Raw genomic sequence first — 15139 nt, 5'->3', positions numbered from 1 at the left:
CAGTAAAGGCACAAGCGATGATTCAGGACAGTTTTGTCTTTCACATTAAACATTTTTTGGGGAGAAGTGGTCATTTCGACTCATGGCTAAATTAGTCATCTTCATCAGTAGCTTTTCAGGACGCAACCTTTGCCTCTTTCTTTAAACTTAAACTCTGAGCACCTGTCTGCATCAATGATGGAGACTGAGAAATAAAGCAGACTCAGAGGAGGATTGATGAATTCATTAACAAAAACCCACTGTTGATTAAGTATAGATGGGAGTTGCTTGTGCCATCAACACTAGAGAGGAGGAAGCCTGACTGGTGGTCTGGCAGTCAGAGCAGATCCATCTGTCTGGATTAAGAATTGGACTGATCCAACAAAAATGGTGCAGCATACCATATGTCCTGTAAATCTGCCCATCAGAGGTAGAAGCCAGGATTTGGGTGGCAAGTGGGTGCTGGTGGACTGAGACGACAGGACCTTGGGGCCTCTCTACTGAGATGCAACAAATACATCCAACATCCAAAGCCATGCACAACCTCAGAGGGTGGAGTGGCAAAGAGGCTGATGAACGAAAGGGAGAGGAGACAAAGATTACAGGCAGCTGTACTGTAAGACTCTGTCTTTAAGTCCTGGCATGAGCCTCAATTGCTGGACAAATGCCACAATGTTAAGACATGAGTGTGCTTTTTCTGGTCTCCCTGAAAAGCTCAGAACACACTCCTCCAGTTTAGAGGCAAAAAAGATGTTAACGTGTGGAGGGTCGAAGTATGCATGTGTACGTTAAAGGGTAGTCTACAGCCATGGTGGCAGCTCCATTAGGCTGTGATGATCATTATTTGGGAGAAAAGAATTGTTGAAAGAATGACAAATGGAGAGACATTTTTCCTAGTCCTTACCACTCTTACCACTAATGGGACATAGAACAAAAACAAAATACATTTGGGTCTGATATGCATAGGCATTAGCTTTGGGTTCTTACATGAACTGACGTGTTGGACCAGTGGAAAGTTTGACCCATTCTAGATGTAAAGTGAAAGGATAACATAAAATGTGATGGAAATCCATCCAATAATTGTCAATATATTTGCCAATCCAGACCCAAAGTATTAGTGTGGCTTAGAAAATGAGGTTTCATGGCTAAAAGTCATTAACACTGAAGTTCTGATGTCCAAGTACAAAACTATGTAATTAATTTTGAACAGCACATGGAAACCTAATCATCAGAATTCAGTCAACCAAACATGACACCTGGCAAGTTTGTATTCTCTCTAATTCATGCAGCACACTCACATGTCTGGTTAATTTACAGTTTGGAATTCAACTTAGAGCCAGAGAGCAGCATGTAGCCCACAGTTATGCGGCTAATTGTGATGACAGCGTTTGCAACACTGATGAAACTGCTGCTTGCCATTTTGATGCGAGTTTTGCCTCAGATGGCAGTCGGCATAGACTCTGCTTTGCATCAGCAGTGGTTAATCAAGCCAATGGCAGCCAGAAGCCTGTCTGTTGGAGTATTAAAATGATTTGACTAAAGCTGCTGCGGATTGTTTCATTTTAACTTAATTTCTGGAAAGTAGGAGTCTTTGTGCACGTGAGTGTGCAAAGTGATGAATAGTCGTCCTCCGCCATGAAATCTAGGGTGAAATATGTGGTCTACTTAAATCCATTTGTGCAATATGCAATATTTCATACAACACTCGTGTTTTTACAATGATGCGTGATTCACTGTGATGAATGTCACTGCTACATTACAGCATTTTCAAAATTGCACTAATTGGCCTCATTGGGGTACTAAAATTACACCCCTTTTCTATTGTCCCAGTATTGCATGCTTTAGCTGTGACGTGTTGTGCAAGTGCATTTCCACTTCACATTTCACCAACCATGCAACTGAAGCATGGTAAATGTGCTTCAATAGCACAGCTACTATCTCGTTTGCAATGCTATTGCAGCTGTAATGAATTCTAGTGAAGTCTGTTGGAAAGGTTTTAGTGCAAAGCAAACACTTCCTGCTGTTGCTTCAGATTAAAAGAGTCCCGCCAGTGAACCACTGGAAGGTTATTATTATAAAGCAGTTACAAGAATGCAAGGCTGGAACACGTTGCTCTAGAATGTTTGTAGGTCAGGTAATGTCATTTTGGCCTGTCAAACTAGGATCTCTTGATTCTTTTGTTGCTCAATGAGAAGCTGAAGTTACAGCGAAATGGAAGAGAAGATGGTTTGTTCAACAACTGAACAGAAAACAAATGGGAGAGTTTAGCATGCTAGTGCAACAAATGCATGCAATGGATGACGCGGCCTTTTTCAATATTTTAGGATAACTGGATGGAAGTTTGACACACTAAAACCGCTCAGAATCCTACATAAGGGACGGCAACACACAATGTCTTAACAGATATCTACTCCGTTTACTTGCCCCAAGAATTATAGGACTACTCCATTTACAAAAAAAAAAACACTCCAGGGTTTCCCGCAAAAATGTGTTAGTTAAGGTGGTAGGGTGGGTTTGTGCAATAGACTACAGACTCTGTACTACATTTAACAATTATTTATCAAACACTAAATATAAAATTTAAATAATAATAATGTATAATTAATAAATTATATTTATCTATATGGCTATCTGCCACATGCCCAGTAAATGTTTGTACCAAATTAGTTCAGTTTTTCAATCTTTCAGTCGTGAAGGTACAGCTACTTTCTTCTGTTCCTCTGCGGTCTGCATGTCGGAGCTTTGCGGGGGGGTGGGCCAACACAGGCACACACACACACACAAACACTGGCGCACACACCAGACGCCAGCCACGTCACTTCTGTTTACTGATAGCTATCGTTTACCTCAGGCTAATTAATTAGCTAGTAAGTGGAGACTTTTGGCAGCCAGCCTTCCAAAAGAAAGCACAATGAAATTAAATGTTAACCGATCATTAACCATTGACCGACAAGCAGGAAATTGAGTCTCAGTTCACCGTCCGAGAGGCTCTGACACATTTTCCGCACTCCGTGTCCGCGGACAGCTGTAGGCTTGTACCGGTTAATGTTCTGTGCGTTGTCGGACACATACAGCCATTTTCACGAAACCGCTTGCGAGACTGACAAGTCCACAGCAGCCCGTGGTGTTTATGTCTGAGCCTGTCGCCACCTGCAGGTTGTCAACTGTGTGGTTTGGAATGAAAGGGAGAAAACAGGACAGAGTAACACGGTGGATATCGCTCATATACAGTACTGTGCAAACGTTTGAGGCAGGAATGAAAAAATGCTGTAAACTAAGAATGCTTTCAAAAATGGAAGTGTTAATAGTTTATTTTCATCAATTAACAAAATGCAGTGAATGAACAGAAGAGAAATCTAAATCAAATCAATATTTGGTGTGACCACCCTTTGTCTTCAAGACAGCAACAATTCTTCTACGTACACTTGCACAAAGTTTTTGAAGGAACTCGGCAGGTAGGTTATTCCAAACATCTTGGAGAACGAACCACAGATCTTCTGTGGATGTAGGCAGACACTCATTATTGTACCGCTCTACAGCCCTTCGGTGAACAACCTGCTTTATGCTACAGCCAAATAATCACACAGTCAAATTTTGACTCATCAGTCCAGAGCACGTGCTGCCATTTTTCTGCACCCCAGTTCCTAATTTTTCGTGCATAGTTGAGTTGCTTGGCCTTGTTTCTATGTCAGAGGTATGGCTTTTTGGCTGCAACTCTTCCATGAAGACCACTTCTGGCCAGACTTCTCCGGACAGTAGATGCGTGTACCTTGGTCCCACTGGTTTCTGCCAGTTCTGAGCTGATGGCACTGCTGGACATCTTCGATTTCGAAGGGAAATAAGCTTGATGTGTTTTTCATCTGCTGCACTAAGTTTCCTTGGCCGACCACTGCGTCTACGATCCTCAACGTTGCCCGTTTCTTTGTGCTTTTTCAAAAGAGCTTGAACAGCACATCTTGAAACACCAGTCTGCTTTGAAATATTTGTCTGGGAGAGACCTTGCTGATGCAGTATAACTACCTATATACTATAATTGGTTGGTCATACACCTGACTACAATCCTACAAAATCCCTGACTTTTTGCAAGTACCTATAAGAATTGATGCTGTTTTGAAGGCAAAGGGTAGTAACACCAAATATTGATGTGATTTTTCTTTTGTTAGCTCACTTACATTTTGTAAATTGATAAAAATAAACAATCATTTATATTTTTGAAAACAGTTTACAGCATTTTTTCACACCTGCCTAAGACTTTTGCACAGTACTGTACTTTTTTTTCTTCTTCTTTTTTTACGATGTAGTTAAGGCGGAAGGCATGTGTTGCTTATGCGGCTGCCAAGTGCTGCGGGAAACCCTGTACTCGATTTTTGAGTTCATGGTTCTTCAACATAAAATTAGGTATCCACTAGCCCAGAGAGCTGGGTTATTTGAGGCTGATAACAAATCTCTGGTAGACTGACATACACGGCATGGCACAAAGCCACAGCTTCTCCTTTTACTAATTATCTCAAGTTATTATAGAAATATGTGCAGTTATTATCCACAGTAACTGCTTCTGCAATGTGTTGTCCAGTCCACTCAAGCTGTCTATGAGGAAAATGCCCTGCCATGCCAGGCTAAGGATGTAGAAAACATAAGTCCACCCTAACACAGCTAGTCCCAATGTTCTGCCAAATGCCAGTTATTATATACTTACCCTCCAAGGGCTGGACTGAGAGGCAGCCTGTGATTTTCCGTCAATCTCTTTAACGTTTGGGTCTTGTTTTTAAATTAGTCACCGGCAAAAGGTGGAAAGTTGCATGGCCAATATTTTGCGTACAAACATTTAATCAAAGAGACATGCTCACAAACTCACACACATAAGTTCACACTTACACACGCACACACACCATCACCAGGCATGAAAGCCCTCTAGTCAGCTGTCTGCCAGTAATGATCCTTCTCTGGCAGCCTGAGTGCGTAGCATGAATATGTCGCTAACCAGCTGCAGTCACACTGCTCACACATCTGCTTTTTATATTATGTACTTGGTACATTCTGAAGCACATTCGGAGTCTCGATTGCTTGCAATTTATTGTATACCTTTCATCCCATCCCTTGTGTCCATTTGCTTGTCTCTGAATCGGACACTGACTGTTGCGGTTAGTTGAAAAATCTTCTCAGTGAGACGTAGTGAAACTAACCAGACTAAACAAAGAAATAAGGCTGTGCAGCTGGCCAAAGATTCCTCTATGGATAGTGCAGCAGAAAAAAGATTTTTCTTGTGTCTTTTGCTGGAGCAGTTGCGGTAATTTAGTACATTTCCCACAATGTTGAACTATTGTAAAATGACAAAAAAAATTGACCGAGACAATCTGGTCTCATCCTACTAAAACTTTCTGTCACCATGTGACAAATGTTGAGCTGGAAATGAGGAGTATGGGGTTGGAGGGTGGGCAGAGTGTGCTACTACAACCTGACATAATGTTGCCTCATCCTGAGATGTGACGTGCACATTTAACTCACCGCCAGCAAAACACCAGAGGCAGACATGACTGAGTGGTAGACTTTAAGGATGGAAAAGAGGGTGGTGAAAGGGAAAGTAGCAACATTAAACCAGCTGGAGGGACTGACAAAGGATTCTTTTCAGTGGTGATCCTGATTGGCACCCAATGTTGCCCCTGGACATTTCAGACTTGTAAAACTTTAATATGCAGTTCAATAACCAGTTTCCCCTCGCCCCCTCCTCTATTCTTTCACAGATGGACTAGAGTGGCAGGGCTCCACCTCAAAAGAAATTGGAAAATGAGTGGCGGAAGGTTGTCCAAGGAGGGAGTGAAGATGCCAGAAATGACAAGACAACCAGTAGAACTGAGCAAATTGGAAAAGTGTTCATGCAAAAGAATGACTTACTACTTCAGGGTCTAAAGGGAGTAATGAGCCTCACTCTCTAAATTACCGCAAGTCTGCAAAGTTGACCACACGGAAATAATTTCTACCAAAATCATTAAAATTCCAATGGTGGGACGATTAAATAACACCAGACTTGTTGGTGGTGTTGTATGTCATTATTTGCGTTAAGTGTACTTTAAATGATAAAACGATCGCTAAAATGCCATTTCACCTTTTTCTATAGTTTCTTGGCCACAAAGACTCTTTTTCTGGTATATTTTATTAATTTCACAGTAAAAGTCTCATGAGGCAATGCTTACTGAAAGATCTTTCACATTTTGTGACCGTAATTAGTGGCTTCTGTCAACGACACCAGGGCTATCCACGTACAACACAGGGTAACACATTAGAAGATCCATTTGTGAAAACCTCACACATTTTAATAATGAAATTTCAGATGAGGTCACCAGCTCAGGAACCACTGGGCACTGACCTTCTCCCTGTCAACCTTCTCTGAAAACTCATCCCGTGCATCACGTACGTACATTTGGTACCGTGAGTACTATTATTTCAATATTTTTGCCTATTGGTGTTATAAGATCTAAGCTTGAAAACAATTAACCAACTGCATACATTTTTCACTTTAATAAAACAACATGCCTTCAAAAAGTCTATTGATGAATGGCTACAATGTTTAGTATATTATTACAGAATGGGAAACACACAAAGCCTAGCTAGACAATTAGTTTACGGTTGTATTAGATAATCAGAGACTAGTGTGCTAACGTCAATAACACCTCAACTGGCTCAGGTAACGTATCGATCACACGTTTAACAGACATGGGGAGATGACCACAAACTGCCACAGGATAACCTGAAGAGAGGCAGCACAAGATACAACTGCTGTTAGGGCTTAACAAGAGTGCCATCCTGTGGTAAAGTAAAACATCACTAATCATAAGCTCATTTTGCTCCCACGTTAACTACGGAGGAAGTGTCTTTAACTGTAACGGAGTACATCATTAAAAGACTTGATATGTTTGGGTAAGACTACTGCTCTGAGGGAAATCCTAAACACCTGTGTTGTTGTATTACTACTACTTGTGTTTATACTACAGTATGTTTGTGTTCTATCTTTTCTATTGTTATTTACATGTTTGAAATAAAGCATTCATTCATTCACTCATTCTATGATACTGTAGCATGTGTAAAGGAGTATTTACATATTTCATTATGGTCACGATTTGGTCTCAAAACAGTAATGCCAGAGTAAAAACAACATGTCTGTAGAATTTAGAGCCTAAAGGAAGGGATTAGCCTGAGTAACAAAATTACCTATTCTTGGCTTAATTTAAATAATTTGTTCCAAAATAAGTGTTGCTCTTGTACGCTCTGCAACACTAGTTTTGTCGAACTACAGCTAAGGACAAGACAAAAAAAAAAAATCATATTCTGCTTGAAGTCAAAATATATTGTCTGTGTTTGAGTTATTTCATTCTTACTTTGTGAAGAAGACGGTGGAGTTTTCTTTGCTCTTAGTGAAGGTGATGGGGAGGAACCTCAATGTGATGTTCATCTTTCTTGCATTGGCTGCCAGCCTCTTTGTCTATAAAACAGAAAAATAGAGATAGTACAGTACACTAGGGTCTAGTATTTATATAAATGTCAAAAACATCAAGATTCATAAAAGCAAACAACCCATCAGACCTTTAATACAGATCTCAAAGCAGTATACTTCAGCCAAAACAATGGTTTAGTGAAACAAAATGTAACAGAACATTTCTATTCTTAGCCTTGAACAGACATCTTCTCTAAGAACAAACAGGTCTAAATACCAAACATCTGTTCTGCATTAATAAATCCGGCTGTGCAAGCTTTAACAATTAAACCAAAGAGGACCTGAACTTCTTCTTACTGGCCTCATCTACATTTGAAATTATTTCCTTTCTGGCACTCATTTAGCTCCTTTATGACTTCAGATTGGCGGGTAATGAGAGAGAAAGAGTGAAAGAGATTTATAAAAAAGGTATGGCTAGGCTACTAACAGATTACTGCACTTGCAATGTTCTGGAGGAAACCCAAATCCCAATCACGTGCCAAGCCGTTATCTCTCGCTGGGAATAAGCCTCATTATTTTGATTGATTTGAGACCGCTGAAGCAGCCACTGCCTCTAAAAATCCCATAAAAGAACATTCATTACGCCAAGCTATCAAATATCATGTTGTCATGTAGTAACAGTTCAGGTGAAAGCTGGCAGGAGTAGCAGTAAGAATTGCATACCTACAGCTGCAAATTCTGAAGTAATAAAAGCACAAAGATAAAAACAGTTAGATGATGCTGTACAAATTGTTAAAGCGCCCATATTATGATCATTTTCAGGTTCATAATTGTATTTTAAGGTTGTACCAGAACAGGTTTACATGGTTTAATTTTCAAAAAACACCATATTTTTGTTGTACTGCAAAGCTCTCTCACTGCTGCAGATCCTCTTTAAACCTGGTTTCTGTTTTAGCTACAGAGTGAGACCTCTTTTCTTCTTCTGTACTATCTGTGATTGCACTCGCACATGCGCAGTAGCTCAGATGTAGATCATGTCAGCTAGCTAACTCTAGAGACAGTAAAAGAAAGCCTGTCAGTTACAAGGCAGGATTAGCTGGGATACTTCTAAATGAGGGTGCACATGTAAGTAGTTCTTTTGTAGATTATGGTGAACTTGTGTGTGTGTGTGTTGTAACAGTGCTTTGCTATTGAGAACGAGGTAGCATGGTAGCGTTAGCATTAGCATGCTAACGCTACGAGCTAACGGTTGTGGTTAGCCAGCTTGTTTCGGATTGTGATGTCACAATCCGGCCCGATTTTGAACAGCTCACCAGGAGACTGAAGGCAGGACACATTCAGAAACTGTATCTCAAGTTTGTATGTGTGTGGAAGCATCAGAGACACAAAATAACACCGCAAATCCCAGAAAAAGTGTTTTTTTCATAATATGGGCACTTTAAAGCAAGGTTTATACTATAAGTTATTATCTTTGGATGTTTAAGAATTATGTGCATCAGATATCTAATCTAATCTAACAATGGATCAGTGAGTATGTTTACATGCACACTAATATTCCACTGGTGTTCCGAATATGACAATATTACGAATTTGATACAGGTCACGTAATCAGCAGATTCTGTGTGTATTCCAAATAAGGCCTTTTTCCAAAGGTAGCATTTTCGGATTTAGACATGTGGGATAGAAGCATTCTTTGGACATGTACACAGCGCATTCGGAATATGCGTCTCAATTGGGGTTTTTACTGCAGTTTGCAACAGTTTACAGCCTCTTGTCTGTTTACAGCTTACAGTCATCTCTGTGCATTGCTATGGTTGTTGTACACAAACCAACTAGCTAACAGTTTGCAAGACTGGGGTAGAGATGCATGTCCAAAAGAAAAGCCCACATCTCTGGTCGGAAGGAGAAACACACCTACTCTTACAATTGGTTTGTATTTCAGCCAAAACCAACAACTTTAGAATACCTTACCTAATGATGTGGGAATGGTATGTTCAGCCATACAGTATATTTCTATACCATACAAAAACTCTTCAGGACTAGTTTCAAGTTTATTGTTGAGTAAGATTTCCAAACTGAAAAAACTCTTGATAGCTTTGGATAAATGGTAAAAAGCAGTTTTTAGCAGAAAACTGAGACTTTTGATCCTACAATATTGACAACCATCATTGTTTTTTAAAATATTCCTAGAGTTTACAACGTGTTTGGTGCATTTCCTTCCCCTTAAAACAGTGGGTTTTAATTATTCTAAATCCAGCACTGTTTACATGTGTACTAACTTGCTGTCTTCTTCTTCCCTGTCTTTGCTGGTGCGTGGCTGCGTTTCTTGGCGCGTTAAAGCCACCTGTTGAGCAGTGGGATAGTGTGACACTATTGGTAGGACTGCGTATCAACCGCATGCACAAAATAAACAATACAGTAACTAGGTCTGGGTATCGTTCAAACTCTTTCGATCCGGTGCCAATTTCGATACCTCAGTTTCGATACCGGTTCCTAAGGATACTTTTTTCGATACCATATGTTTTAAAATCCATTTCAACATCAACAAAAATCCATTAAACACAAATCTTTTATTTTCCAACTTAATTGTGAATCAAAACAGTTATCAAACCGCTTTCGGATCGCCATTAATATCATATTGCAGCAAACGCTGTCTGCGTGAAGTTTTGAAAAACTGTAACCACACTTGAAACCCCTTTATCAGCATTGCTGTGACTTCAACAAAACTACAGAGCCGACGACGTAGTTTACTCGGTCCGCACCTCTCCGTGTAGGGGTGTGTGTGTGTGTGTCGGAGCTCTGCTCTCTGTCAGTATGCAGAGAGGACAGATAAGCTTGCACTTAAGCGTTCAGATGCTTTTGGAACCGAAATTTGGCACCGAAAGATTAATAATTTTTCGATACTCATAGTAATTTTTTTTTACGGTGCCATAAAAGTATCGACGTTCGGTGCCCAGCCCTAACAATAACCGATCAAACTCCACAGGTAGCCTTTAAGGTACAGTACTCAACATTAGGCATGTACACAAACTTCATTTGTAAATCAAGGACGTACTTTTAATGTGGAACGAGGAGTCCGGATGAGGTTGTCTCTGCTGGCACCATCAGCAAATCGTCCTGTATCTTCCAGAAGCCTGTAGTCTACAGTGTAGGGCAAGGACAAACATTAAACACACATGAAAGTAAAAGAGTAGCATTTATTTGTTACAATACCACTCATTAATAAAATGTGTATCAGCTATTTTCTTTTGCTTAAACAAACACACCTCGCTGCCAACAATGACAAAAATAATATCCTTAACAACCCACTTCCTGGTTAGTTCAGAACTGTACTTGGCAATGATCATCGTTCGACAATATTTACTTTACAATTTAAGAGTCAATATTTACTTTACAATTTAACAGTCAAGTGCTAAAACTTTTCTTTTTTTTAATGCAGTCACAGGAAGGAGGATGCTCACCATTGAGAAGCGTCATTTCATCAAAATGTGAGAGGGTCACAAAGGCCGTTTTATTTCTAACTCCACTGCATCCCAAATCTCCCTTGTGTTTCTTCACACACAGCAAGCTGGAAAATATACACAAACTGAATTTGTTAGGTAATGCTTCTAATTGTTTACAGGAATTTGGTCTGGCTGCATTTCAGCTCGCAGACTGTGCACAAAGGACAGCAAAAAGAAAACTGGACGAAGAGAGATAGAAAACTAACTGGAGACTGAGACCGACAAATAGGAAACATTAGCATACCCATGACTACGAACTACGAAGAACTAGCACTGTAGATAAACAAACACTGCTAGATTATCTTAAAAGGTAGTCATCATTCTAGAAGTTTTTTTTTTTTTTTTATATATCTTTGTGTTAGGAGAAAGACCCAGAGAAAACAAGCTCATGTTCAGAGATAAACACGGCACCAAAGGAAGGTGAATTAGTATTTGTGCTAGTAATCATACAAATAGAGTCCATTACAGTAAAGGTAACAATAGGAAATTACATAACCGTTAGCCAGTTAACAGTAGGGCTGGGTACCAAATTCAATACTTTAGGCACCGACCAATTTGCCTCTAAAGTATCGAGAAATGCCTCGTCATTCAATACCCAATTTCAATACCTAAGGAGTAAATTTCCTCAGCGTCAGTGAGCCAATAAGCATGCAGCCTGCTTCTACCAAGATCTAACAATGTTTGATTGGCTGTTACGCACAAAGACTGGGCTTACATAGTAGGAGCTGAACAATGAATAATAAGATTTGTGTCGTATGTGTAATGTTTTAATTTCTTTTCGTTTTATAAAATTGGTATCGAAAAAAGTATTGTTTAGGAACCGGTATCGAAATCACGGTATTGGTATCTACATTTATTTTTTTTAAACGATACCCAGCGCTAGTTAACAGTTAACCTAACTACTAATTATAATGCTGGAATAGCAACACATTAGCCTCAGACATCTAGCATTAAAGGTAGCTTGGTTAGCAGTAAAGTGATCGTAGAAAAACTAAATGAACAAACCAACTATAACAAAAGAGCTATAATAAAAGAGCACCGACACATACATAACACTTGAACAAGCACATTTTCAGAGAAGATAAAAGACGGCTGTCTACATTTGACAAAATGGTTGATGTATGGTTGATGTAAGTTGAACATTCTGTTGACGTTACATCAACAGAATGTTCAACTGAAACCAAATGCTGGTGACAGAAAGTAAAACAGTCCAAATAAAACTTGTTCCCTTTTTACTTAAGGACCTAAATAATTCTTCCATGACTATTCACCTAAACTTTTGAAAGAGATGTTTTAAATTTAAACATTAATGAAGCTAATATGATTATTTAAAAGTGCCTGTGACCAGCTTTCTAAAAGATAACAAAAAAAAAAAAATAGAAAGAGAGAAAACTGTAATTTAATCCAAAAACCCATTTTGCTGAGAGACAGGTATTTGGCCAGGGTCAGACAAAGACTGTATGCCTAGAAACTATGTAAAAGGAATGCTGAATGTTGCCCAAAACAACAGGCAACCATGAGAGAAAGGGGAAGGACATCCCCTGGTGCCCTTTGATAAACCTTAATGAATTTTTCAGGTATGACCTCCAATATGCCATTTACTACTTGAAGGTTAGGTTTTTAAACAGCCACAGAATTCAAGGAATAGGCCATGGAGCATTGCCATTACCAGCGGCATGTTGTTGCTAGCCATGAGTCAAAGTAAAGTTCAGTCAGTAAAAACTAAAACGTACAACACAAATATTATGTTACTGCACGCAAAGGTAGGAGAGATTTTATGTAACTATTTGTTACATATTTCTTTTAATGATTTTTTTTGTTAACACTTTACTTGAAGGTATCTACATAAGAGTGACATGACAATGTCATAAACACATGACACAATCATGACAAAAAACAAATACAACTTACTAAAAAAAAGTGGTATATCATAAACTTTTATGACTGTTTATGTTTATGACACATTCATGAAAGTGTCATGTCACTCTTATTTAGATACCTTCAAGTAAAGTGTAACCTTTTTTTTCCCAAGCAGAAAAAGCAGAACTATTTCTCTGCTATTGCTTCTTCTTTAATGCTGCATGAAATAATTGATCTTATCACAGATATTGATCTCACAGAATACTGCTGGAAAATCAACTCAACATCAAATCCAACTGCAATTTTAACATAAACAAGTATTCATCTGCCTGCAATCATATTTACAATTACTACATTATCCAAGGACATGGACACAAGGATCTCAAGCAAGTTTTAATGAATATGCCATTTAAAATTGTGTTTCCTGTGTTCACTTTGACTTACTTACAAAAAATGGCCGACCCTGTATCCAAGCTTTGCTGCCACTATCCATTGCTTACTATCCAATACAAGAAACACATACTGTCTATAATCTTTGAAAGACTACCCGTGCCAATGCGACATCTTTTTTCCTGTACCCAATTCCATCCTCATATGTTACATTACTTCAGATTCACAGGGAGGTAAGCACATGGGGAAGATTATGTCAGCCGAATCGAAGATTGGGCTTTAAATGAAGCCTTGGGCTGGCCAAAGTCTTTCTTTCCTAATATAGGTTTTACAACAACTTCACGTTTGATCTACTACACTGTGCTTTTTGCAAACAGGGAGCAACAGTGCACAGGCTCATGGAACACCTGGCACTGCTCATATTTAATGGTAGGGTTAAAAGTGCATTATATAAAGGATATGGGTAGCCTCAGTTTACATATTTAAAGGGATTGGTTCAGTGGGTTATTCTAAGATTTGTGACCCTTCACATTAGTTGAGGGACTGTTTATTTGCCAGTAAAATAATCTCATTACTTGTACAATAATCTCACCTGCAAGAATGGGCAAGACAGGCAGGACATCTGTACTTTGCCTCCTCTGATCCACACACACCACAACTGCAGGAGAGACAACATGTCAGCATGGTGCACACAATCTGTGGGCAGTCTTACACTTAAACAGACAGTGTAATAAGTAAGCAATAATCAACTCACTTGACTGCAATACAACACAGAAAAAAACATGGACACAACACTTACAAAGTGTAGGCGACATATATATTATGTATTTTATAGGTTTTCCTCCTAAATATTTTTATTGACCTTGATATTTTTATTTTCCTAAGTGCATTATTATATGCTTTGTAGCACTTTGAGATTGCTGAAATGTAAAGTGCAATACAAATACAATTTATTATTATTATTATTATTATATAGAAACAAGACGTTACCGGTTAGGTATACGTGCAGTTTAGTGTTCCAAACTCCCCATACAATGTCCTTAATTATGAACCTGCTAAACCACCTGTGCTGTTTAACAGGTGTTTTATAGTAATTAACCCCCTATCCTCCGTTTTTGGAAAATTATTTGGGACACTAAACTGCACGTATACCAAAGGTTAAAGACAAAGAAAGATGAAGAAAGAGTAAAGTAAATACAGTTTTTCGAGTTTGGGGGCAGTGTTGTCAGATGTAACGTTAACTTTGTAACGTTATAACTAACGTCAGCACATAACGCTACATGCCGTTTTTTAAACTATCGTTATTGGTAATATATATACTCCTCTTTATATATTTATAACGTCTATAAAAGGTAAAAACAAGGCTCGAGCGTGAACCTGTTAGCTAGGTGCTAACGTTAAGTTAGCAGTTTTCTCCTGACACCCTGTCTAGCAAAACACTCACTTGGAGAGAGAAATTTTTCTTTTGGTCCCTTTCGGCTCTTCTTCCTGGTCGCTGTTTTCCATTCGGCTCTCCGCGGTAGACAGTTTGTCTGTTGTTGGTAACGATACAGTTACAGAGCACATGACAGGAGAAGTGTAGCCACACGTTGGACACAACCAGGCGGCATCAAAACAAACCCTCTTCCGCCGGTGGCAACTTTCAGCCTTCAGCACGAGGAGATGAGTTCCGGTTTGGAAACCTGCTCATTAGCGCCTCCCGTTGTTAGTGGATCAGAACTACAGCGTCCTCCACTGGTGGTGACAGGACAGAGTAAACACTGAAAGCACAAATAACACTGAACTGATAAGAATGTAGAGAATATATGTCTAAATGTGTAGCTATTGGGAATATTCACAAAAACAAAATAAATCATCGAAAATGCAGAGCTTTTGTTTTCCTCTTAGTAAGTAAATGGTCTTTCCAGGACAGTATAACTATACACATTTTCATTCTGAACCCAGCTGCAGTGAGTTGTTATGATTCCTATGTAGCTGT

General features: G+C 39.1%; 1 protein-coding gene across 1 annotated transcript in view; it reads right to left on the bottom strand.

Moving 5' to 3' along the window:
* The window catches only part of znhit6 (zinc finger HIT-type containing 6), a 32675-nt gene extending 17873 nt beyond the window's left edge, over window positions 1–14802 (bottom strand). Inside the window, exons 1-5 of the mRNA XM_039811821.1 lie at window positions 14606–14802; window positions 13754–13819; window positions 10870–10976; window positions 10464–10549; window positions 7353–7456 (exon numbers count right to left, since the gene is read on the bottom strand). Of these exons, the coding sequence (XP_039667755.1) occupies window positions 7353–7456; window positions 10464–10549; window positions 10870–10976; window positions 13754–13819; window positions 14606–14727 (485 nt within the window). The 5' untranslated portion in view covers window positions 14728–14802. The remainder of the gene's footprint in view (window positions 1–7352; window positions 7457–10463; window positions 10550–10869; window positions 10977–13753; window positions 13820–14605) is intronic.
* Between the last annotated feature and the right edge of the window lie 337 nt (window positions 14803–15139).

This window comes from Perca fluviatilis, chromosome 9, assembly GCF_010015445.1.
Source record: "Perca fluviatilis chromosome 9, GENO_Pfluv_1.0, whole genome shotgun sequence".
Classification (NCBI taxonomy): domain Eukaryota; kingdom Metazoa; phylum Chordata; class Actinopteri; order Perciformes; family Percidae; genus Perca; species Perca fluviatilis.
The sequence above is the reverse complement of the archived record's forward strand: the minus strand, read 5'-3'. Positions and strand labels throughout refer to the sequence as shown.